This window comes from Neovison vison, chromosome 3 (assembly GCF_020171115.1).
Source record: "Neovison vison isolate M4711 chromosome 3, ASM_NN_V1, whole genome shotgun sequence".
NCBI classification, from domain to species: Eukaryota; Metazoa; Chordata; class Mammalia; order Carnivora; family Mustelidae; genus Neogale; species Neogale vison.
Window position 1 is genome coordinate 175987205 of NC_058093.1, and position 27326 is coordinate 176014530.

Genomic DNA, 27326 nt, shown 5'->3' on the forward strand with positions numbered 1-27326 from the left:
GTTGAGAAAATGGTATGCCTTCTGGGATGCCTTGCAGAATGTGACTATATATCTATCCACACATAACCTGAGAGGCAGCTGGGTAGAATTTACTATTAAAAACGTGGATTTGGAGCCTAAATACCTAGGCTCAAAATCCAGCTGAGCCACTTAATAGTTATGTAGTCCTGGGCAAAAATCTCTCGGTGCCTCAGTTTCCTCATCTGGAAAAGAAGTCCAATAACAGTATCTTCCTTATATGTTTGTTAAGAGCACTCAATGTCTAAAATGCTTAAAACAGTATCTGGCATATTGTAAATACTTCAATTTTTAAAATTTTATTTATTCATCTTAGAGAGATATAGAGAGATAATGTGAGTCGAGACAGGGCAGGGGCAGAGGGAGAGAGAATCTCAAGCAGACTCTGTGCTGAGCATGGAAACTGACATGGGGTTTGATCCTAGAACCCTGAAATCCTGACCTGAGCTGAAACCAAGAGTGGGATGCTTAGCCACTTAGCCACCCAAGTGTCCAGTAAATACTTACTAAGTAGCTTCCACATAAACATCAATGGCTGCTGATCACTGAACTGCATCTACCATTCACCCAAATTCATATGTTTAAGGGTTGGTGTCGGCATTCAGACACCAAAGAAAGGCCACATGAGCAGTGAGAGGGCCACCATTTACAAGCCAGCAAAAGAGCTTTTAATAGAGCCAAATCTGCTGCAAACTTGACCTGAAACTTCTGGCCTTCAAAATTGTGAGAAAATAAATATTTGTTGTTTAAGGCACACAGTCTACCACATTTTGTCCTGGCAGCCTAAGAAGACTACTCCAGTGATCCAGCCCTAAACCTAGCAGGTCTTTAGGAGATGCTTATTGCTGCCTTTATTGCTATGTTTTGGTTTGTGTCACCTACATGGCTTGTAGGTCAGGACAAGTTGGTGAGATGGTCCGTGATAGTGGTCCACAAGTCTGACTGGGTGGAGTGGTAAGCCGCAACAAGATGGGGAGCTGGTAAACCAAACCAGATCCAAACCGGGGAAATGTCTAAAGTCTCCATGGAGACTGCATTAGTTTGCTGGGGATGCTGTTATAAAGTACCAGAGACTGGGCTTAAACAACAGAAGTTTATTTCCTTACCCTTCTGGAGGCTAGACGTCCAAGATCAAGTAGTCAGCAGCATCTCCTCCAACGCCTTTTCCCAAGCTTGTAGATAGCAGTCTTCTCTCTGTATCTTCACGTGGTTTTTCCTCTGTGTGTCTGTGTCCTAATCTCCTCTTTTTACAAGGACACCAGAAGTATTGGATTAGGGTTTAGCCTAAGGTCATTTTTACCTAATTACTATTCCTCTTTGAAAGTCCTATCTCCAAATAAGGTCACATTCTCAGTTTACTGGGCCTTAGGTCTTGAACATGAATTTTGGGAGATACAATTCAGCCCATAACAAGGACAGGACAAATTCTGCCGGACACTTCCTTTCTTTGAAAGCATTTATTCCAGCTTATTCCTGTGTAGACTTGTCTGCTCCTGGAATGCGATTCATGGTGCCATGGTTATTTCTAACAAAAATAATCCAGGGCACCTGGATGGCTCAGTTGGTTAAGCTTCGACTCTTGATTTCAGCTCAGGTCCTGATCTCAGGGTGGTGAGATTGAGCCCTGTGTGGGGCTCCTGGCTCAGAGTGGAGTCTGCTTAAGACTCTTTCTGTCCCTCTGCTCCGCCCCCCTTGCTCTCTCTCTCTCTAAAATAAATAAGTCTTTAAAAGAAAGAAAGAAAGAAGGAAAGAGAAAAGAAAATAAGAGGAAGGAAGGAGGGAAAGGAAGGAAGAAAGGAAGGCAGACAGACAGACCCCTCTCTTCAGTCTCAATGGAAAACCCCATAGGCGCATCATGCTCTTACTTCTCCGAAGCCTTCTCTGATTATGAATCCTGTATCCCATTCTCTTCTTTATTCCCCCCCACACACTCTAAAGCAAGTATTGCATCTCTCCTCCATACTCAGATAACAGCTTGTTGCCTGTATTTTCCTTTTGAGCTTATTGCCTACATGGCTCTACATGTTTCTGCTATCAAATTAGTTAGAGGTAAACATCTGAGATAGATCTCCATCTGACTCATCTGTATCCTCACAATCTTTGCTCTAAATCCTTGTCAAAGGAAAAAATGAATGCTAACAGTGACCACCAAACTGACCCATACTTCATCCTTGAAGTCAAGTATTGAGATGGTCCCTCAAATCTCTGATCAATATTTGACTTATCTGAAGACCTTACATGCTTAGTGGAACTTCGGCTAGCTACTGAAGGGGAGCACTTTGGAAGTCTGGGTGGAAGAGGCATGAAATTAATGTGAAATTAATGTATACTTTTATACAGGCAGATGGATATCTTTAACAGGAGAGAACGTCATGCCAGAATGATATGGAATTCTCAAGGACTCACGCAGAGGTCCACAGCAGAAGTGAATTGGGTTAGAATAGTTTTTTGCGGGGTCTCAGTTAATTTCTACATAAAATACTTTAAGAGCTAGAGAAATAAATACTTTCTGACTTTTTTTCCATTTCATTTTAAATAAAGCTCCCGGGGTTTGATTCTTGTTTTGAATGATGTCTTTGTAAGAAACTTCCTGTGTTGACAAGAGACACACTGCATTTTTGTAAATGTAGTTCCATAGAAATGAGGAACGGTTCCAAATGTCTTACCAGTTTAAGATCTTTATGCAATTTTTTTGAGATTTCCCTTAATCTTTATCATGTGTGTATGTCTCTGTAATATAAACTATAATGCAATATAATACAATTATAATATACAATCATATCTCTAAATAATACATAATAATACAGTATATAAATATATAGTATATCTCTATACTATATATAGTATATATACTATATATATACTATACTACTGTATAGTATATATATAGTATATATACTATATATAAACTATATATATACTATATATACTACTGACTTCTACTACTATATAGTATATATACTACTATATAGTAGTATAGTATAGTATAATATACAAATAATATAATGATAATTATGTTCAACTACATCTCTATAACATACCACTATAATAACATTTCAAGTAATATGTTTTAATTTTAAAACTTTTTCCTAGTGTCTTGACTTATTTTGCTTTAAATTATTTATCAACAGAGATCTGAACATCTTCAGCATTTTCCCTCTGCTTTAGTTTCATATTATTAAGATAGAGTGGAAATGGGACAAATTGGCTCTGTATCTCTACTCTGCCAGAAATCAATCTGTTTCTACATAAAAGTTGTTCAAATGTCATTGATGCAGATTTTAGCAGAACTAGGGACATCACAACCAAATGTCTCTTTTTCATAAGACAGAGTGATGGGTGCTTTGGTGGCTGAGTTGTTAGGTGTCTTCCTTCAGCTTGGATTGTGATCCCAGGGTCCTGAGATCAAGCACCATATTGGGCTCCTTGCTCAGTAGAAAGCCTGCTTTTCTCTCTCCCTGCCTGTTCCCTCTCTTGCTTTCTCTCTTTCTCTGTCAAATAAATAAATTAAATCTCAAAAAAAAAAGAGTGATTTGAGCATGACCATATTTTACAATACAAATAAATTTTTTTTATATTCTGGTGACAACAGTTTATTGTTGTATTTTTACTTACAGGTTTTCTATTCCTTGGTGCCTCATATTTTAAGGCAACAGCCTTCTTTCATGCAGCATTAGAAGTGTACAGCAAATTTTTGAAATGTTAATAACCATAATATAGTCTAGACAAGAAACATTAATATGAAAAGCCTGAAGAAGGGGCACCTGGGTGGCTCAGTGGGTTAAGCAACTGCCTTCGGCTCAGGTCATGGTCTCAGGGTTCTGGCATTGAGCCCCAAGTTGGTCTTTATGCTTGGCAGGGAGCTTGCTTCCCCCTCTGTCTCTGCCTGCCTCACTACCTACTTGTGATCTCCCTCTCTCTGTCAAATAAATAAGTAAAATCTTAAAAAAAATTAAAAATAAAAAAAATAAAAATAAATAAATAAAATCCTGATGAAATGTAAAATTGAGGAAAAAGTCCAACTGAAAGGGTTTACACAAAAAGTCTAATTCTTACAGACATGAAGTTGACGCATAGAAGCCAATAAATAGTCTCTTTTCCTTCCCCTTTCCTCCCCTCATCACCTCGCCGCCCACACACTGAGAAACTCTTGTCTTGCCTCATTCCTCGTCCAGAGAGACGGAAAAAGACCAATTCTCACTCCAGTTCAGTTCCATGACTTCTGGCAGAGTTTGTGCAGAGGTCAAAGCTGCCTGTGATTTTCCACCGTCACTGGACCTAAACCTGGGGAGAAGGCGGGGATTTCAGAGGCTGAGAATGCTCTACCCACTGCTGCAGGTCACCCTGTCATGTTGAGGAGACCATGAGGAACAGGGCCTGGAATAGACCAGTGCTAAGTCAATATTTGTTGATGAATGAATGAGTAGAAAAAAAATGATAGCTTATATTTTTGTGAGTCTATAAAAGTTATAGGTAATTGCCCTCTCTTTCAGTTTTGAGAAGGAAACAAAGAACTTTTTTCATTGTCATCATTTCTTCATCTCTCCTTTCAACACTGCTGAAACTTTCTCCCGAGAGGAGGATTTCAGAGCTCTTGATTCTGCTCCAGCAATACTCATATGCTTCTCTTCCTCCTCAGCACAGTTTTCTTTTCAGGGAAATGGAAAGCTCCTCTTGGCACAGTGGCCCCTGGTTTTGGGTATGTGAGGAAGAGGCACATGTCCCGGCATGTTCTGATGAATGGGGACTGGACTGGGGGAAGCTTGGGAGGTGGGGGTGCCCACACGGATAAAAGACTGAGAGCAGAGAGCATTCTGCTAGTAGTAGATGTCTCCGCTTTAGTTTGTCACATGAAGTCTTTATGTCACCTTAATTTTTGAATGATATTTTCTGCAGGTAGAGAATGCTAGGTTGAGAGTTTTTTGCTTGTTTTCCATTTGGCATTTTAAAGACTTTGCTCCATGGTCCTCTGACTTCTATAGTTTCTCCTGAGAAGTCTTTTGTTATTCTTGCTTTTGTACATGATACCCTTTACTCGCTGGCTACTTTTAAGATTTTTGTCTTGTTCCATGTTCTCCAGCAAATTTATTATGTCTTGCCTGGGTGTTCTTCTATGTCTCTACTCAGTATATCCAATCTTTCCTCTGGCTTCTTGAAAATATAGAATATAGTTATAACAGGTGTTTTAAGGTCCATGCCTGCTAATTCTATTATCATTGTCATTTCTGGGTTTTGTTTTTATTAATGTACTTCTCTTTTTGTCTCCCAAGTCTGCATTACTTTATTAGATTATAAAACAGTACTAATGACATTTCAAGTTATATACTTACAATCCACCAACAAATTACTGATCTACACATAGCTTATTATATTTCAAAAGCTACTCAAGCATCTTTCTTTAAGTTATGACTACATTTTCTATTGCTATAGTGTTAAAATTACTAAAATTTATTTTGAATTTTCATTATCTGCTCTAATAATATTAATATTGAATTATTCTTGATACTTCCATAATATTTGTGTATATTTTTCCATTTTATTGAAATATAATTGACATATAACATAGTATTAGTTTAGGTATACAATATGATGATTTGACATATGCATATACTGTGAAATGATTACCATAATAAATTTAGTTAACATGCTTCACCTCACAGTTACAATTTTTTTCAAGTGATGAGAACTTTTAAGATCTACTCTCTCAGCAACTTTCAAATTTATAATAGAGTATTATTAATCACAGTCATCACACTATACATTACATCCAAAGGACTTATTTATCTTAAATGGACTTTTCTCCTGGTTCTTAGTCATATTTTCCTGCTTTTTGGTATGCCTGCTGATTTTTTATTGGATAGTCTCCATAATGAATTTCACACTGTTGGATAATGCGTCCATTTAAAATGTGTTGCCCTTGGTTCTGACACAGCCTTAGGTTATTACAGATATTTGATCCTTTTGAGGCTTGCTTTTGCCTTTTGTTAGGGTGCATCAAGAGCAGCTTTTAGTCTAGGGTTAATTTAGCCCCGTTACTAAAGTGAGAAACTTCTGAGGACTCTCCCTGATGTTCCACATATAACAAGGTCCTTTCATGCAGGCTGGTGGGAGGGAGAACTGTTCCCAGCCTGTGGGAGCCCCAAGATCTATTTGACCTACTGTTTCCCACTGGCTCTCTCTCCAGCACCCACAGAGCAGCGCTCCCCCAGAGACCCGTCCGCAGCTATCCAGCACAGCTACTCTGTGCCACTGGCTTCTCCCTAGTCTTTTCCCCACAAATTCTAGCCGACTCAGCCTCTTTGAACTTCAGTCTCTGTCCCTTCAGCTCAATGAGACCGGCAGGTTCTGTTTGGGTTCCCACTGGTTGAACTGCAGCGTGAACTCTCTGTCCAGGGCCACACTCTGTCCAGGCAATCATAGGTCTCTCTTTTCGATTTCTTTTTCTCTCAGGACTCATAGTTCTCTGTGTCCAAGTGCCAGTGCCCCCCACCTTTTTTAAAAATTTATTTGACAGAAAGAGAGCTCACAAGTAGGCAGAGAGGCAGGCGGGGTGAGCCTGATGTGGGACTCGATCCCAGAATGCTGGGATCATGACCTGAGCCAAAGGCAGAGGCTTTAACCCACTGAGCCACGCAAGCGCGCCTGCCAGTGCCCTTTTTAAACAGCTCCCCCACCCTCCCATATATTTAGCCTGGTTTTCTGGTTGTTTATGGTAGAAGGACAATTTCCATAACAGTAATCCTTTGTGGGCAGACACAGAAGTCCCTTGTAGTGTAGTTTTACATTTGCTTCTCTGGGGCCTCAGCCATTGGACATTTTTATGGGAACTCTTGGCTTGAGATTCTTACACCATGTGGTGCTGTAAATTTGGACCCCACAAGCATGCAGTACTGGCTTGAGGAATCCATTAACTTTGGTTTTCTACCCAGAACCACCCCCAAGCAGATGGCAAGCTTCCGTGTAGCTTCTCTTTGTCAGTTGGTGATATTTTTATCATTCCTAATTTTTTGACTAAGCTACGCTTCATGTACCCCAGCTTTTTGCAGGACCGTGTATACAGCTGCCCATCTTCAACAGTCTGAGCCACATCTCTTGTTCTAAAGTAGGTATTAACTCCAGTTCCAGGCCAGAGGGGATTTATCTAGGTAGAATTAATAGAATTTTATTAATTCTATAATAAAATTCTATTAATTCTAGGTAGAATAGAATTCTATTAATTCTATTTAGAATTAATAGAATTTTGCATTATTGCATCTGTGCATATTTGATTTTTAGATACTCAGGGTTTTATCCTAGTAATAGCTCAGCTTTATGATTTTAACTTACAGTGTTTAACTGATGGTGATTTTTTTTTATAAAGTTGCCATCTACAGCTTTTTTTTTTTTTTAAGATTTTATTTATTTGTCAGACAGACAGAGAGAGAGAGAGCGCACACACACACACACAAGCAGGCACAGTGGCAGGCAGAGGGCAAGAGAGAAGCAGGCTCCCTGTGGCGCAAGGAGCCCGATGCGGGACTCAAGCCCAGGACCCTGGGATCACGACCTGAGCCAAAGGCAGATGCTTAACTGACTAACCCACACAGGCACCCCTGATTGTGATTTTATGCTGAAGGCTTACTGGGTTTAAATACAAAATGAGAACATTTAAGAGAACTCAAAATTTTCATTTCAATATGCTTAGTTTCACAGGCAATTAAAGTTGTTGAAATTTTTGGAAAGTTTTTATTTGTTAAGTCAGATAATAGTAGTACCTAAAATGGAAAGCAAATAGATTAATTTATAAATACAGTTTAATAAGTTAAAGGGAACTTAATTACATTATCAAGGCATCCTTCAATCTTTTCGATGGCTAGATTTTTAAATAGGAAAATGAGATTTTAAAACTAACCTTCAAGGATTTAGGAAGATCTAGAATTTTAATTTATTACTTCAGTAGATTGAATATTAATCTTATAAAACAAAACTCTGAATAGTCTTTTTTGTGCTCCAATACAATCCTCTGTGTATCAGTAGCTCACATTTAGCAGGTCACACTTTTATGAGTTCTCATGAGTTAGAAAGTCTTTCAGCATCATTAAATTGATAGATCTATACTTTTGTTCTATTTTTCCCTGTAGGAACAGCAGCTTTTTACATAAGTCATCAAATCAGAATGTAGTTGATTCAGTTTCATTGTTACAGTGGCTGTAACAATGGGGGGGGAGTAAAGGGGAGGGTGCAGAAGAAGCAGAGGGAGAGAGAGAAAATCTTAAGCAGGACTCACACGCAGTGTGGAGCCTGACATGGAGCCCCATTTCACAACCCTGAGATCATGACCTGAGCCGAAATCAAGAGTTGGACCCTTAACCAGCTGAGCCACCCAGGTGCCCCTGAAATACTTCTTATAACCATTTTGTTGAGGAGTCTCAGTGTATGGAGCTATGAGTATGAAAGCATTTTTGTCCCTCACTGCCACCTTTTCCATCAGGTCTGTCTGGACTGGATGGCAGGGATCTCTGTGATGCACACTTTCATTTCACAAGTTTTCACATAATTTCAGAACTTAGGACACACTGTTTTAAAATTGTGTTTTCATTGGACTCAAAGTCCTTCCTGTTTTCTCTCTGGTCTGGGCTCCAGTGATATGGAACTGGGGGTGGGGGTAGCAGGTTCAGCTCACGCACATACCTCCCTTCTTCCCTTCCCCCAACGCTGGTGACTTTGCTGCTGGTTCTTGTGAGGGGTGCATTTGGGGTTCTGAGGAGAGTCCCAGGGGCCTCTTACCTGCACAGCTCCTGCTATTCTCCTTTTCCTTCTCTTCGGCTTCCCTGCTGGTGTTCAATTTCCTTTGGTCCCCTCATTCAGAGAGAGCCCTCTTGCTGAAGGAGGGAAAGCTTCAGACTGCTCAAGATCAGCTGCCCTTGGCAGGGTGCATTTGACCCTTGAGAAGTTCATCAACTTGCCATGCCTGCTAGTGACAGCACAGCATCTCTCTGCTGCCTGGTGTTCAATGTCATGGCAACAGCAGGGGACACTTAGCTGCACAAGGGAATCAGATGGGAGGCAGTTTCTAGTCCTGAACTTTGCAAAGGAGAGGATGTGTAGGTATACCTCCAAACTTATAAAGGAGTCTGTTGTCCCATCTCTGACCTTTGGCAGGAGGATGGAGAAGAGAAAACTTTTTTTATCCTAACTGTTTTCCTCCAGTGGTTTGTGAGTGAGCACAAGTGTGCACATTTGCATTTGCATGTGAGCAGGTTGTGGGTGTGTGGTGGTGTTGCGTGGTGGCTGGGGACAGTAATAGGGGGAGAACCAAATTTCCTAAAGCATAATGCTGCCTGTCAGCAAGCCCTGCAAAGAGGGGCAGGCTCCAAAGCTGGCAGTCCTCTGAACTCAGAATCAGGGTTCTTTTTTTCTTAGCTGTGCACCCTTTGTCGCCAATTCTGGCAGTAGACTCCCACACCGTCTTATTATCCTTAATCGACACATTACATGCAATTACTTTGGGTACCTTAACAATGGGATCGACTTGATGGTACATTAAGCTGCCAGATGTACAACAATGGAGCAATTTCATACCCTTGAACCTCAGTTGACCTGATGGCTCGTCTGATCATACTAGGAAGGGACTACTTTAACCCAAAGGAATTTAAATCAGAAGATGTGCTGTAAGATGCAGTGGGAAGGATGCAGCAGAGACCACACCACTGAACAGCTGAACAGGAAGGAGAAAAACACTAATGGGAAAGAGGAGAGGCATGAGGACCGTTTATTAATACTGAGGAGGCTCCAAATCACAAGACCGCCAGCAGAAATGCACGTCACTATCATTAACAACACACAAAACACACTGCTTGGCTTAACAATTCATCCCCCTTTGGACAGGATGCTGAAGTATGACTGAAACCCATGAGAATTTCCCCGGAAAAGTCAAGCCACGTCCAAATGCTGCTCCACAACAGATTCACCTACTCTCTCACCATCATCCAACATCCCTCTGTCTTTATTCTGGTCTTTTCCTTAAAACCGTTTCCTAGTATTTGTGCGACCAATGGCATTTTCTTAACACAGAATTTGTTGATAAAGAAAACTATCAAAATGTTGTTAGTTGATGCTTTTTTTATATGAATGAGAGATTTTATGATTTTCCCCTGAGCCAGCACAAAAATAGGGAGTAGAAAGCGGGAAGAGTTCCTTACACTTAACCCAAGCCATTCGCACGTGAGTAACACAAGGCAGCTCAGCGCAGATCCCCTCGTACAGCCTCCTGGTCACTTGGCCTTCTTGTTGCCTTTCTGGGGCTGCTCAGTCGCCTTCCTAGCCACCTCCTCCGGGATGAACACACTGATTGTGAAGTCGCTTATCTCTGAGCCGTACTTGTTCTTCACAACCAGCCCGTATTTGCCAGAGTCGGCGGTGCTCACCCCACTGATGGTGAAGTAGGCAGTCTTGCCGGCCTCAAACCTGACGCTACAGTGGTCATCTGGGACCAGGGGCTTCTCGTTCTTTAACCAGGAAACCTCTGGAGTTGGGTCGCCCCACACGATGCAGGTGAGATTAAGCGCCTGCAAAACACATTTCATGAGAGGGAAGGAGACAGATCAGGTACAATGATCCAACTTCAAGAAACTTTCTGGAGGTTTGGCAGGACCCAAAGGATGATAATACAAAGCCCCTGGAATAACGGGTGGAGTGATGTGATAACAGGGGCATGCAACTGCTTCAATTATAATTTGACTTCACTCCTAAGTAGATTTCTGGAGGGCCTCAGCTTCCCGGCTTTGGGAAGGCTCATCATCAGAGCCACACGAAGGAGTTGGCTGCCAGTTCCCATCTGCACTCTTGCTTTCATAAACACATAGATGTCTTTTGCTCTCATGTGGCATTTGGATTCTGTCTCAGTAGAGAAATCTCATTGCCATAATCACCACCTGCTCACTTTGCATTTTCTCTGCCTCACAGAGCCCAGCAGCAGAATCATGACAGCTGTTTCAGATAGTGGGATTCATCTTCAGGTTCCATCTCCCTCCGTTTATTTCTCCCCTCAAACCCCAACCAGTCTGTTGTAGTTGAGATGGTGCTCTACCAAAATGTGTTCCTATTTCCTGATATTTTATTATATTGCCATCTGTGCTGAAACCCTCTTACTTCAAAATATCAATGTTTAGGCCAATCGTTTTACTTTACCGTTACTTTTTTGTTGAAAAATTTAAGGATAATTGTAGATTCAGAAACTGTAGTAAAAGATAATAGAGAGGTTGTATGGGACCTTACCCAGTTTGTCCTAATATTAACACTTTACAAAACCACAGTGTAATAACACAACCAGTACATTACCAGTGATACAACCCATGGTTCTTATTCAGATCTCCCCAGTTTGGCCTATACTCATGGGTGTTGTGTGTGTGTGTGTGTGTGTGTGTGTGTGTGGTTCTATTCAATTCTATCCCTTGTCTAGGTCCATGTATCCGTCTCCTCAATCAAGATAAAGAACATTTCCATCACAAGGATCTCTCATGTTGCCCTTTATACCCACCTCCATCCCCCACCCCCAGCCTCATTTCTAACTCCTGGCAACCACCAATTTTCCATTTCTAAAATTTCCTAATTTCTAAAGCATTATATAAATAGCATCATATAGCATGTAACCTTTTCAGCATGCCTTTTCCACTTGGCATAATAATTCCTTGCAGATTCATCCAAGTTACTGCAGGGATCAATACTTTGTCCCTTTTTATGGCTCAATACTGTGCCATGGGACATATATATATATATATGTATATATATATACCAGAAAGGTCATCTGGGCTGTTTCCAGTTGGGGGCCATTGTGAATGAAACTGCTATTGAACGTTTGTATACAGGTATTTATGTGAACATAAATTTTATTTTCTTTATGATAAATGCCCAGGAGTATAACTACTGGGTCATATGACAAATGCATGTTTTCTTCTTTGAGAAATTGCCAAACTGTTTTCCTGCCTGGCTTCACAATCTTGGCTTACATTTCTACTAGCAATGTACAAATGACTCTGTTTCTCTGCATCCTTATTAGCACTTGTTGTTTTCACTGTTTTTATTTTAGTAATTCTGATAGGTGTTATGATATTTCACTGTGGTTTTAATTTGCATTTCTCTGATGGCCAACATTGTTGAATTTACTTCACATTTTTAAATTCCATTCTTGCATTTTTTTTTTCTTACTGAAATCCAGGAAGTATAAGAAAAAGAACTAGGGCTCACAATACACAGGAAGAGGATATTCATCTAAATATCCCTCTAAAGGGTCTTTACTATCTCTTCTATAAGAGTATTGCTTAAAACTGGGAGATTAAGAAATCTCTTCCCTCCCATGGTTAATTAGGATTTTTTACTGAATTATCCTATAAACACATTTTAACAAGAAAAATAATCAAGTTATTGTCATCAAACTTATCCAAGCAGACCTGGGGTTAAAACTTTTGTTTTGTTTTGTTTTGTTTTTCTCTTTAAGCAGGCTCCATGCCCAGTGTGGGGCATGAACTCATGACCCTGAGATCAAGAGTTGCATGCTCTACTGACTGAGCTATCCAAGGGCCCCTTGGGGGTTAAAACTTTTTAAAAAACCGAGCCAAACTCCCAAATACCTTAGGTGTCATGGAAAACTACTATCCCTATTTAGATTTATTTCCATTACAGATCACAAAGTCCTTTCCCATATATTCTCTCTCAGAATTCTCACTCCAACCCAATGAGTTGAATATCTGGAACCCCATTAAATGAGGAACATGAAAAACGGAGTTTAAAGACAAAAGCAGCCTGGCATTGGTTGAGCTTCAGGTCAGCTGTGGTCATCTATATTCCACCCATGAAGAAATGCAGCTGGATGAGACCTGCCTCTCACTAAAGCCTTTCCACATGCCTTGTTTATCTCTAGTCTACCCATCATATGTCTTCACTGGTAAAAGCTTTTATTTTCCTTCAAGTATCCATCCATTATGGCTGACTTACTGAATTTGTCTTAATGAAACAGAGGGATGAAGCAAGTAAATCCAAGTTAGAAAGCATTTTCATTGCTTTTGAAACAGAAGGATGAAGACAGTGAATCCAGGTTAGAAAGTATGTTCATTGCTTTTCAGAGAGATTATTATGGAGCCAGGAAATACTAGTTTAAAGTTAAATGGAAAGAAATCAGTTTTGGGGGGCACTCAGGCCCCCCAAAAGGCTTTTAACTGACTGAGTTCCTCAGTTGGTTAAATGTCTGCCTTCAGCTCAGGTCATGATCCCAGGGTCCTGGGATGGAGCCCAGCATCAGGCTCCCAGCTGACCAGGGAACCCACTTCTCCCTCTCTCTTCCTCTGCTTCCCCGCCCCTTGTGCTCGCTCTCTCTCAATTTCATTTGTATAAAAATCTTTATTTTTTATTATTTATTTATTTATTTGACAGAGTGATAGAGAGCACAAGTAGGCAGAGCAGCAGGCAGAGGGAGAGGGAGAAACGGGTTCCCTGCTCAGTAGGGAGCCCGATGCAGGACTCAATCCCAGGACTTTAGGATTATTATTTGAGCCGAAAGCAGCTGCTTAACCAACGGAGCCACCCAGATGCCCCCTAAAATCTTTTTTTAAAAAAACAAATAAATCAGTTTTCAACTGAAACAGAACCTATAGAAATTCACGGCACAAGATGTTTCCCTTCCCTTCAGATATTTCCCTTCAGAGGTGAAGTATTTAAGGGGACAGCCCATATTCCACTAGGTGTTAGAGGTTGCATCCTTCTCCAGTTACATTTGTCAAATAGTTGTGATTGAACCTTTTTTCCTTCTCGTGATATGAAAGGGTACCTCTGGGAAGAGACTAAGTGGTCTACATGTGCCCACATAAGGTTACTTGTACCCTAATGCTTGGCCTACAAAACGTTATGTTGACTTGAAAAATGGACTCCATTTTGATTCTTGTATTTGGCTACTCTGAAGTCAAGCCAAAGCAGCAGTGGCTTAAGATGAAGGCGGTGGGAGCTCTTAGACAGAACGAAGTCCAGGGCACTGGAATCCATTGCTAGTGTGGAGGAAGCCGAGACAGGAGTGCTGCATGCTTACCTTGCCTTCCTGGATGGTGACCACGTCGGGGAGTCCACCCACCACTCGGGCGCGGTCTGCAAGCATAGGTGTTTCTGGTTAATCACTGAAATGATGAGCGCCAGTGATCACACTCACAAAAGCACCCCAGGGAACTAATCTTCCAATTTAGTTTCCTTCTCCTAACAATTATTTTATACCCATTTTTAATATGCAAAATTAGGAAAGGGTCTGACAATTTTAGATGTTATTCTTCCTTGCACAGATAACTTGTGTGTGTGGGTGCCTCTACCCAAATGATCAGCTTGAGACGGCTTTGTTGTATTAAGACCTGCCCTATAATTTTCACGACTATCTTCAGCCCTGGCCTTTCTGTAGCTCAGTGGGGGTCAGCTCAAGGAGGCAGAGCAGATCTCTATGGACAGCCTCCAAGTCTGTTTGGCCTCTTTCAAGGGCTTCCTTCATTTAAAAAAAAAAAAGTATAATTGGAGGCTGTGTGCCACAAGGCTTTTGCAGATGTGGGCTTTCTTTGGGCTTTTCCTAGAGAGCTTCCCATTTTTGTCTCCTGGTAGTTCTTGGTGTGTAGGACTATGTAGGGCTACTGTCTATGGCCATGAAGTACAAAAGCCCCCAGCTGAGGGGACAAGGTGTGGGAAAAGGTGCTGAAATTCCGAGCTGACCTCTTGCTCCCCTCGTACCACCACCAAGCCCTGTGCTTTGGGTACAACTGGCTCAGCCCCAGGGAAGGACACCTTTCTGTAATCTGCTCAAAGGGACGCTGTCTCACACTAACACAGTGGCCACCACTCTCTCAATTTTAGGCCCATTTCAATTAATGTTTGACTCTAGATCCCTGTTTGTACAACTCCCTTCTTCACTAAGTCAGACTACAGCTTTGAACGAGTCTTGAATCTTGACTACATTTTCCTGCTGATTCCATCACACCCTGTACCACTTGTAAGCTCAACTCCTCATCTGGCTCCTACCTACACCACCCAATGTGTGACCTTAGGCAAGTCACTGCACTGCGTGGACCATAGTCTCCTAATCTGGGGATGATGGAAGAGTTGCATTACGCCTGTGGACATGAAGGTACCCAGCCCTGCTCCATAGCATCCACAGGATTCCTTGGGGGCCCTGGGAGGAGGTCTGAGGAGGGACACTGAGTCAGGGAGCCCAGATCCCATCCCACCTTCAATTACACTAACTTGGCTTTTACCTATTTTACATTTTGGATCTGCGTGAAAGATGTTGTTTGAATTAAGCACCCCTCAGCTTACAAAAGGTTAAACACAGGGGCACTCAAGCCTCTTATAGCTCTAAACTGCTTCAATGCAGAAACTTCAGAAAGAATTCAGGATCTGGAGGGAGGAGCGGGCTCCTTGCCCACCAGAGTTCAACAATGGGGAGTGGCGGTCAACTGTGGACACTGGCCTTGCTTGTGCATACAGGCTTGGAAGGGGGCCACTTGGTACCAAGGAGAAGTGCTCCCCTGTCACGCTGTACTCCCCCGGCACGCCCCGTGCTGGTGCTGGCATCTGCCCCATTCACCGTTAGCAGCTGCCTCACCACTCACAAACCCAGCACAAGAGAAGGGAGAAGAAAAGAGCAGGAAGGAGAGGGGAAAGCAGTCAAAGGTGGAAAGTTCCATCCTGAATGACCTGGAGCTACTGAAAGGCTGCCAGGTGACTTCACCGCTCACTCCCCCTCCTGGTTCCCTCCATTCCAGCGTGGGACTGACTCTATGTAATTTTAGCCCTCAACAATTTTCAAACTCTGCCTCACACACTCAGAGAGAACCTGAATGATTATCGTAATTAGTTCATGTCTCTCAGAATCTTTAAAAGATTGAGGTCTAGAAATCTCCATGTATGAGGCCAACAGCTAAGGAAGTTAGGAGTGAGCACAGTTTCTGGGTACAAAGGCTTGACAGTTCGGTGTTTGTTTATGCAGACTGAAGTATTCAAGAAGGCCTTATTTGGCTTCTTGTATCCTACAGGGGCTCTTAGGAAAATGCAGGAGTATTTGATGAGTTACAGTGATTTATCTGATGTCAAATTTATAGTTTTTTATTTTTTCTTTAATATAGATACATTTTTCTGATACGTTGTGCCTGCTGCAAGTGATTAACAACTTATTGTGTAACTTGTACCCAGAGATTTCTCAGGATACCCAGGGGTTAGTTCAAGTCAAGAGCTCAGTGACATTCTTAAAATGTAATCTGAGACCTTCTTTTCACAGACATTCTTACTCAAGAGACTAAATGAAAACATATGTAGAACACCTAAGATTTAAAAAAAAAAAAAAAAAAGGAATGAAAGAAAAGAAAAAAAACCACTTCACCCTCTGTCTACAGTCAAAATTAAAAAAACAAAAGCTATTTTTTGAGACGATGCCAGGAGTAAATGGGAAGGGTCTTTACTTACTTTTCTCGGCAATGGCAGCTTGTCTGTGGTTGGAGAAACGAACAAACATACAAACAAAGAAGAATTTTGTTTTAGTGGTACTTCAAAGTCGCAAACCTTGACTGCATTTCATTGCCTCAGAGACATTTTGCTGCTCAGCAAAGCAGTGGAAAGTGCTGTTTTTAGGCATTTGCCAAAATGAAAGACCCTCTCTAACCCTCAGGTGGGGGGAGCAGCACACCATGTTCCAGAGAAATCAGGGCACACAAATGGCAAGGGACTTACTTTAATCTCTGGAATTCAGCATAGGCTTCATCATAGGCTTTAAGAGGGAAAAAAAAAAAAAGAGAGAGAGAGAGAGAGAGAGACAGAGAGACGTTAGAATGTTCTCACCCAGAACTGAAAACACACAGTAGCAGATTAAAGTTCGCAGCCTGAGGTCAGTGTGGTCAGTCCAGACATGACTAAACTGATTGAATAAGACTGTGCCTGCGCGCTGACTCTGCAACAGGATGGACTTGCAGGAGAAGCAAATACTTTCTAAGTAGAAAAGATGAAGTAGTGGATTTTAGAAGCTCTCAATTTGGTGAGAAGCCTTCCTTTCAAGCAGAGAGGAAAAGATTAGCTCTGCCAAAGATAAAATGGTAATAAAGATGGTTGCAGGATAAGCATCCTGAACATCAAAAAGACTTTTCTCTTATTAAATCATCCCACAGGGCACAGCCTCTGAGCTGGACAGTGAAATGTTTCCGTATTACGCAGTCTGGCCCATCTATCTGTGTCAAAGGGCATGGGAGCTACTACGCTCACAGCCTCCACCAGTGCCGGCTGAAGCAATGCTTCCAAGCTGGGCCGGAGCCCAGAGAAAAGACAGTGAGACAAGGAAAGGGGAGCTACAGACTTCTAATATCTTTCTCCCCTAACCAAGCCTGCTGAGCAAGCCACTTCGAAAAGTTCGGGCATAAAGGCAGCTTTATTTTGAAATCTCTCTCACCTCTTCTTTGCTCCTATGTGGTCTGGGAATCACCATATTTTACATCTTGAAAGTATTTACCTAATAACTAATCCATCCCCCTCCTTTTATGGAGGGGAAAAAGAAGCATAAAAAGTCAGGCTTCAAGTCTCTGGAGGTCGACCAGTTAGGCTAAACGTTCAGTTCCTTCCTTCTGCCCACACGACACTGAGAAAGAGCTGAGCCCCGTTGAACTAATCTGCTTGGGTGGGCCAGAGAGTAAAAGAAATTTTTTTTTTTAAAGTTTTAAATTTATCCACCCCTTCCTGTTGCCGTTTTTGGTTGTCAGAGGGACTACAGAAGAAATCCTGTTACTACAGCCTGTGACTCAGGAGCAGCAGAGCCTGAAGGCAGCCATTCCCCTCTTTCTAGCTCTCCTGGGTGGGAGATGAGGGATGGGGGGGGTGTAGGGGGGGGACGTGGGGGGAGGAAGGGCCTGGTAGCTCAGCCCAAAACAATTCAAGGCAGGACTGCTGAAAGGCTGAGCTCTTGTGAATCTACTCTCTGCAGTTTAAAAACACTAAGACTTTTGGAATATTCACACTGCATTTTAGTATATGAAGAGGTGGAAGACAAAGTCAGTCCAAGGTCTCCCTAAGGAATATGAGGCAGAGCTAGACAGGAGCAGTGGAAGGACTGCCCAGAGGCTGAGCCCCAGGTCCTTGAAGGGGGATGATAGAGACAGGAGCTGGAGGCAAGAACAGTGATAAATAAGCTGCACATTAAGAGCCTCGGGGCACAACATCCTGACCTTGTGGCTTCCAAGACCTTGGGGCTGACAGATGAAGAGCTACAGATTTGGAACACAAGCTCCCTCTCCTCATCCACCACTCGGAGCTGTTTATCTTGTGGTTGCTAGCTGCGTGTTACCTCTCGACTCTATCTTCCACACCTCTCATTACTTCCTGCTTCTCTTCCCTCTTCTCTCCAGATGCCCCCAGTCTCGCAGCAGATGGCCAAGACATCTGAGGCCATAAGGACCCAACTTCTCCAACTTTCTTCTCTTCTCACTATTGATCTTTGCTTATTCATATTTATCTAACCCCCCCACCCCAATCACCCCAACCCACCCACCCCTGGTTTCTATAGAAAAGTGATCCCTACTCCTTTCCAAAGTCAATGCCTTCACCCCTGCCCTGGATCTCAGACCTTCCTTTCTTCAGAACACGGATACATTGGTTATTTCTCGTCACTCACATCTTCCAGCTTAACTGAATTCTTAAACTCTTAAACATGCTCAAACTCCAGTCACCAGAACTTCTTCAGTGCTTGTTCTTGCTCAGGTGACTGTAAATCAGCCTGCCCTCCTTTGTGAGCATGTTGAAAAGGGACTCCTTTCTGTGTTTGTCTCTACTTTGTAGAGACATTACACTGAATCAAGACCCACTGAATTCTTGCTTCTACCACCATGCTGAATTTAAATTGCTTTCTTAAAATCTCTAATCATCCTCCAATAGTCAGATGCAATGACCTCTTATCACCCTTAATTCCTTTTAAAAAGCCCATTCCTCCACAGAAAAGTTCTAATCTGTAAAATATTCATTTACCTTGTCCAGAAAGATCCACTGTCTTCAGATGTCCAGTTTTGCCATCAAAGAGCTCCATCACATATTTGCCTTTGTCATTCGGAGTGGGCTCGCTGATTTGCAGCCAGATCTGCTGCCCGGTGACCCCACTCTTAACTCTGTCTGAGTACTTAATAGGAGTCCCGCTGTTCACAGCAAAGAAAACATTGTTATTGTCTCCTTTCATCCACAGCTGATTTTTACTTTGTCTGTCTTTGAGGGTCTCAGCTTAGAGTTTTACAGGGTTTCAAACAACATGAGAACCATGCATGTTCAGCTTAAGAAAAAGTGTGGGCCCTGAATCACAGAACTTGGGTTCCAAGGCCCAGGGTGGTGGTGGGGGTGAACAGTCTGTACATTTAACCTCCAGCAGCAGTCTGGGGTCCTAGCCAATTGCAACACCGATTCTTCTCAGTGGTATTAGTTATCTTTGCTTTTGCTTCGGTTTATTTGTAGGACTAAGAGAATCTTTAAAGTGAAAAGTCCAAACTATGTATTCTATTACTGCATATTTCTTACAGATGGTCTATGGCTGTAAGTCAGATTTTACAAACTAAGTAAAAACAGACCTAAGGAGGGTCAGTCATCTGTGGCTGACATCTATTGACATAAGTGGTTACAAAGCTATTTAAAACAATGAAAAGCGGAGTCTGCCATGATGAATGAGGCACTTTCTCTGTCCCTGGACATTAGTTTCTCCAAATTCTATAGCAAGTCATGAGCAGACACATACATTCCATTCTTTAGAGAATAAAAGCAATAGAACACTTGGCCTTGTGATGATTTAGAAATGTTACTGTTATAAATGAAGAGAAAGGTAGAGGTAGGTGTACTGTCAATGATGCTGAAAGAAACTTTATGAAGAGTTTGTAAACATGTGAGGAAATCAGAAAAAAAGCAGTATACAGAACTACTTAATTATAGTAACAATTATGCAAACAAAAAAGACTGGAAGTACACCAAAAAGTTTACACTATGGCTAGGAAAACTATGGATGATATTATTTTATAAACTCTCTCTAATATGTAATATGATATTATAAGTACATTTTCTTTTTTTTTAAAAAACAAACAAACAAAAACCTTTATTTTTCTTAATATACATTGCATTTTTCTGTCACATATCTTGAAAAAGTTTTGATGACTTAATTACTTTAGATCATTTTTTTTCCAATTTATTTATTTTCAGAAAAACAGTATTCATTATTTTTTCACCACACCCAGTGCTCCATGCAAGCTGTGCCCTCTATAATTATAAGTACATTTTCTAAAACAAGCATGTATTACATTTGTAGTTGTAATAAACAAAATGAACTAAAAACAGAAAAACAAAAAATCTCCACTAAAAAAGTTTCAGCTTTCAAATAAACATTCATCATTTTTTTATACAGTACATTCTTTAAAATATATTCACAAACTGCCATAAGAGGGGTGCCGGAGTGGCTCAGTCAATTAAGCATCTGTCTTTGGCTCAGGTCATGACCTCATGGTCCTGGGATCAAGCCCCAGGGTGGACTTCCTGCTCAGTGGGGAGCCTGCTTCTCCCTCTCCCTCTCCCTCTATCCCTCCTCTTCCCCAAAATTTTTTTAAAAAGGAAAAAAAAAAAACTGCTATAAGATGTAAGGTAAAGGAACCCACCTGTACCCACAGACTTGAGTCTGAGAAATATATATGTCTTAAGGAGTTAGAAAGCTAGACCTTGGTTTTGCTCTAATAAATCTGTTTGAATTCTCTAACCTCTGACTAACTTGAATAATATAGTACCTTAGATTTGTAAAGCCCTTCATGGTTTACAAAGTGCCATAAATTTCATTCTCTCATTGGCTCCATCACTATTATGAGATAGAACAGGTACTGTTCCTATTCCGTATGAAAGAAACCCAAGATTTCAAAATATTAAATGACTTGCCTAAGATTCAAGGACAGATAGGAATGAAGTCAAGGCTAAAACCCATTTCAAGTCTTTTCCTGTTAGGCCACACTTACGTAAAGACAGTGAAGACAATCAGTCCTTGGTTCCTGAATCTTTCATAGGCACACGGGTACACAAAATAGTCATTCAGCTGACTAGACCAAATAGTGTAAAAGGTTTATGCCTTGCTAGTCTAATAGCAACTTCCTTAAAACTGAATGTTCTAATTTTTTTTGAGCAAGTAATTCTTTTAAAGATGATATAAAGCTTTTTGATGACTCAGTTAATTCATCTTCTCTTATTCTTCAGACTGATATATTAGAATGTCCTAGATGTCACAGAGGAATTTCCTAGAATTTGATCTATTTTAACTTATAATTACTTTCCTAAAATGTGTTCTGAAAGAAATAGAACAAAGGACTGAAACCCCAAGCATTCAAATTGGAATTTCGCTTGTTCTCTCCCCGCTCTCTCCCACTCTCTCTCTTTTTTAAGAGCTCAGGAAAAGAAGGAGAAAAAGAATAAAAACACTGTTTTATATCATAGTAGTCATTTTAAAGAAAACACAAATGTCTGTTTTGTGGGACTCAGTTCCAGTTAAATGTTCCATCTAGACTTTTTTTTTAAAAAAAGATTATTTATTTATTTATTTGACAGACAGAGATCACAAGTAGGCAGAAAGAGGAGGAAGCAGGCTCCCCGCTGAGCAGAGAGCCCGAAGTGGGGCTTGATCCCAGGACCCTGGCATCATGACCTGAGCCAAAGGCAGAGGCTTTAACCCACGGAGCCACCCAGGCACCCCTTGATCTAGACTTTTAAAGCAACTGGAACACCACTGTGTGGGGAGCTCTGGAGCCAGGCCTGGGCTCAGTCCTCTAACTGCCACTTAGCTGTATGACCTCAAGCAAGTCATTCCCAAGCCTGAGCTTCCTAGACCTGCCTCCTAGAACTGTGAATAGTAAATGAATTCGTACGTGTGAAGGGCTTAGGGCAGCGGCTAGCATGTGATAGACACCCACTGTAGGGAAGATACAAATAAACACTGTTGTGTGCCTCCTCGCAGGGCTGCCACACTGACCTATTGCTTGGTGGGGCTCCTAAAGAACTTCTGGAATGAGAACCCCCTGCATCCGAAGAGTGGACTGAAGGGTTCTGTGCCCCATCAGATTTCTATGCCAGGCTGTTCTCTTTCAGCTCAGGACATTTCAAGGAAGGGCAGTGGTTAAGGACAATGTCGAAAGTATAACGGGGGGACTGACTGAACATAGAAACCTACTTTAGCTCTTAGAATCCCAGAGGTGAACTTGGGTTCACCTATACTCCACAAAGGAACCTGGGATTAGAACAGATCTGCAGGCTCAGTCTAGCTCAAATACACATTCCCAAAGTAATCTTCAATCCCCAAAGCCTTCCAAGGGTGGACAACAGACATGCCCATGCCCAACTATGCCAACTGCTATCAATGATAACAAGAACAAACTCGGGTGCTCCACTGGATTAGGTTTCTTTGATGAATGCCTATTAACTCATATAATGGGAAATTTGGTGGCTCGTGGTGCGTGCTGCTTCAGTTTTGTTCCAGACCATAGTAGGGGTGAACTGTGTTTAGAAAGAGGGGATAAGAATCTCATTTGCCTGGCAAAGCAGAGGGAGCCCAAGCTCAACCCTCTGGATGTAGAAGTTCCATTACAAAGATGTTTATGGATGATGACAGTTCCCAGATCACAAGGACAGATGATCTTAGCCATCACTGGCCTCGCCATGCACGTGTTGAGGGAAAGGGCTAACCTCATGCTAAGGGAATGGTGGGATGCTTCTGTCCTACATTTGTCAACGTCAGACCTGGGAAGTAAGAAGGCTCCTTACCTGAGAGGAAGAAGAGAAGGTTGTTGCTGCTCCCTCCCTACCCCTGCCAACACACACACACACACACACACACACACACACACACACGGCAGAAAGAATTTCTACATGGCAGTTAAGTTCCCACTTACTTACTTGTGGGACCAGTTAACTTTCAGATCTTCCAGGTAGTAAGTAACAAAAGAGTACAGCCGGATGCCCTCAGCTGTGCTCTGGATTTTCAGGTCTGTAGCAGACAGAGCTGAAAGAGAAAAACAGGATAGTTCATACAGCTGTAAGCCTATCCAGAACAGTGAAGCATTGTTGTGGGGAGACCATTTTAGCTTACCTATGGTTTTACATACTTCACTCATCAGTTCTTTAAAGGCTGTGAATAGAAATTCATAGACAGAGCTTTAGCATAAAAATGCTCAACGTAAGGTCAGATCTCAAATTTTGAGTAGCATGTGATCTTAGCATTAACCTGCCTGGTGAAGGGTATTGGCTACAGGTGAATTTGCTGATCAACTGAGCCGAAGTGCTCTTTGAGGGAATACTACTTAAGTTGTATCAACTTTTAAAAGATCCCTGCTCTTATTCTGATATACTTTTCCCTCTAATTCTTTGTAACTGTCATCATATTTACATTCTAGAGAAAGCCACAGTGAGATTTCCAGGAAGGTTCTTGGCTTTAGGATTCTTCTCTTGAGTCCCAAGAAGTCTTAGATTACATACGTGGAATTTTCTTATCTGTGTCATCAACTCATAACGAATTAGCCAGTCAGGTTTCCTGATACTTCTCCGCCTGATAATGCTTCTTGCCAATAAGCACATTTAGTCTTGCCTCCACCAGGATCAGGAAGATGAAATCAAAGTCAGACTGACACTGTTAGTAATATGTTAAAGATCTTGTTCAAGAATATGCTTGGAAGTTTGGTGGTCACATGTATGCCTTTGTTTATCATGATATATTTGTCCTTAGAAGTCTCTGAAAAATGGAAATTGCTTTCTTGCTCTGCTAATAACTGAGAGACTTGACAACTTGACATTTCATATATAATTCTTCATTGAGATCTGTTAAAGGTAGACTATTCGGTGACATGTTTTTCATGGTAATTTTTTTTTAAATAAACTTTTTTTTTTTTTTTTAAGTAATCTCTACACTCAACTTGGAGCTTGAACTCACAACCCTGAGATCAAGAGTCACATGCTTCTCCCGCTGAGACAGCCAGATGTCCCTCACAGTAGCTTTTGACTCTGGAACATTTTTTATAGGGTTGAAACAAAAATGATGATTTATATTGAAAAGAGAACCCTTGTGGACTATGGACTATAAGTTCTCTGAAGATTAAAAGTACTCTTTGATTTCCAGGAAGACTAAAAGTGAAATACTTTTTAACAACACAGTAGTTCACTCTGCTGGAATTTAAATTAAAACAAAATCTGTGAACAAAAACTCAGCATGACCTAGTTAAGTAATAACTAGTTAAGTTAGTTAGTTAGTTAACTAACTTAACTAGTTAGTTCTATACACAGAACACACAAAATGAACCCCAGTAGTTAGGAGAAGACTGACCTTCATCCACAAGCTTCAGTCTGCTCTTATCTTTTCCTCTGTCGTCCTTCAAGATAACTTCATAAATCCCAGCATCTTTCTTGGAAAACTAAGAGGGAATGGAAACACCACGTTGCAGATTATAGCAGCTTCAGAGAATGGTGTTTGCATTTTTAAGGTCCTGTCGTTTATAGACCCTCAGTCAAATCACACATTTAACAAACATCTGGCCAAGGGAGTGATGAGGACTTCACAGATGAACCTGTCTGTCATCATTTGACCTGCTAGCAGTCCTGATTTTTCATCCTCTAAGATTATAATTGATTTGAGACTTAAATTCCTTATCCTTTACTCTGCCTTCATGTTAAAAACTAATGATCACATATATTTGAATGATATGTTCTTTTAGACAAAACGTAGATGAAAATCTGTACTTAACTGAATACTGTGTCTGATTGTCTCTGTACTTTTGGCAACAAGTACAATGAGGCTTAAGAGCAAACCAAGAAGAATCCATTTAATAGTCCTGCCACTCACCCAACTATGAAAAGAGGTAGTTCAGAGAGGCCAGAGTTGGTGCTATCTAGCTAATACTGGTAGGATATTGGATAGCTGACAAATCCATGCCTTATCACAAGGTGAGAGAAGCTTTTGTGTTCCTATGGCTTGTTTTTTGGGTGATGTCAGGGCAGGTATCTTGGAGCAGCAAGAAGTAAGGTGTTAAAAATGTGTGGGGCTCCACAAATAAGTGAAACCATATGATAATTGACTCTCTCTGCTTGACTTATTTCACTAGAGGAGTAGGGAATTTGGGTAAATTGGAAGGGGCGGTGAACCATTAGAGACTATGGACTCTGAAAAACAATCTGAGGGGTTTGAAGTGGCGGGGGGGTGGGAGGTTGGGGTACCAGGTGGTGGGTATTATAGAGGGCACGGCTCGCATGGAGCACTGGGTGTGGTGAAAAAATAATGAATAATGTTTTTCTGAAAATAAATAAATTGAAAAAAAAAAAGCCAAAAAAAAATGTGTGGGGCAAAGGCATACAGAATCTAGTCTCTTTTTTAGAAGAATGTAGAGTACAGAACTAATATACTTACATTTCACACTTACAGTCACCTACCTCTGTTATAAGCAGGGTACATATACCATCCTTAAAGTCATGCTTTTCATCCACTGATATCTCTCTTTCATCTTTGTACCATACAATATGAGTCTCCTTCTTAATATTTGCCACCTAGAAGAAAAACCATAATTATACTTCTTGAAATAGGGGACTGCTACTCTTACAAAACTAAATAGTTCTTAACGTAGCATTGGATAGAACAGAAAGCTTAGAAGAGCTTGGAAGACACAGGTTTCTTTTTAACTTTATTTTATTTTTTTCAGTGTTCCAAGATTCATTGTTTTTGCACCATACCCAGTGCTTCCTCCTTAATACCCACCACCAGGCTCATCCAACTTCCTATCCTCCTCCCCTCCAAAACCCTCAGTTTGTTTCTCACAGTCCACAGTCTCTGGTAGTTCATCTCCCCCAAGGGAGCTGGGGGAAATCGGAGGGAGAAAAGACATAGATTTCTAAAGGGATCAACTGAAAGCTATTTTAATTGATAAAGAGTTTAAAATAAAATAGATACAAGTGAATAAACCTAAATCAATAGCATTTCTATGTTCAACAATAAAAATTGATTTTAAAACTATCTGGTGGACACAAAACAAAACAAAACAAAACCTGTCTGGTGGGCAGAAAAGAATAGATATGTACATGATGGCAGGGAGACTTAAATAAAATAAATAATAATAATAAATATCTGAAAATCATGGGCAGACACATCCCATCACATTAAAATATAGCTTGTGTCACACACACACAAAAATCCTTTATCAAAAGAACAGAATGAGTAAGTATATATCTAAATGAGTAAATATGTATCTAAATATTTTATTTTTTATTTTTAAAAGTTTATTTATTTATAGTTTCTACATACATGGAACTCAGACTCACGAGTCTGAGATCAAGAGCCACATGGTCTACTGACTGAGTCATCCAGGCACCCCTCTAAATATTTTTAAAAAGACTAATGAAGTTTTGCAAATAAATGTGGAAGGTAAGTATGTTTTTAAAAACATTTTTTAATTAAAGTATTTTCAGGTTTATTGAGATATAATTGACATATAATATATAAGTTTAAGGTAAATATATTGATTTGAGATATGTATATATTATAAAATGATTACCACAGTAAGTTTAGTTAACATCCATCAACTATGATTTAATAAATTAATTCCTTAGCAATTTTGAGGAAACATTTAAATCCTATACCTATACAAACTTCAAATAGGTTAAATACACTCATACAGTTAAAGGGATCTTGCGCTTGATCTATAATGTTTGAATTTTCTACAAAGAAGGGTATATTCATGTATTTCTTATATAATTAAAATTATATAAAAAAGTAAAAGACTTCATACAAATCAAGAAAACAATCCCTAACACCTAGATGATGACTGAAGAAATGAACACATAATTCCCCAAAGAGGAGATATAACCACAAAACAAACAGATGAAAAAAAATGTTTAATGTAATTACAAACAAGGGTATGCAAGCTTTAAAATGTTAAAAACTTTCCGTTAATAAATAAAATAATATGGGATCAGGAGGGAGACAAACCATGAGAGACTCTTAATCTCACAAAACAAACTGGGGGTTGCTGGGGAGAGGGGGCTAGGGAGAGGGTGGCTGGGTTATGGACATTGGGGAGGGTATGTGCTGTGATGAGTGCTGTGAAATGTGTAAGCCTGATGATTCACAGAACTGCACCGCTGGGACAAATAACAGAATATGTTAATATAAATATATATATTTATATTAACATAAACATAAAGTAACATAAGAACCAACACTGGTAACTTTATAGTGAAACCAGCACACAAAAACATTCTTTATAATCCTGTAAACGGGTCCCTGAATTATAGGAAGTAAC

General features: G+C 40.7%; 1 protein-coding gene across 9 annotated transcripts in view; it reads right to left on the minus strand.

Annotated features, from left to right (window-relative positions):
* Positions 1-9743: 9743 nt before the first annotated feature.
* Positions 9744-27326, minus strand: part of MYOM1 (myomesin 1) — a 159287-nt gene continuing 141704 nt past the window's right edge. For 8 of the 9 annotated variants that reach the window (XM_044243342.1, XM_044243334.1, XM_044243335.1 and 5 more), the window contains 9 exons: positions 25465-25578; positions 24365-24452; positions 23138-23176; positions 22945-23050; positions 19018-19181; positions 16744-16780; positions 16480-16502; positions 14075-14130; positions 9744-10565 (listed from right to left, as the gene is read on the minus strand). In XM_044243342.1, coding sequence (XP_044099277.1) covers positions 10272-10565; positions 14075-14130; positions 16480-16502; positions 16744-16780; positions 19018-19181; positions 22945-23050; positions 23138-23176; positions 24365-24452; positions 25465-25578 — 921 coding nt within the window. In that variant the 3' untranslated portion in view covers positions 9744-10271. The remainder of the gene's footprint in view (positions 10566-14074; positions 14131-16479; positions 16503-16743; positions 16781-19017; positions 19182-22944; positions 23051-23137; positions 23177-24364; positions 24453-25464; positions 25579-27326) is intronic. The other variant, XM_044243341.1, reaches the window with a different exon arrangement.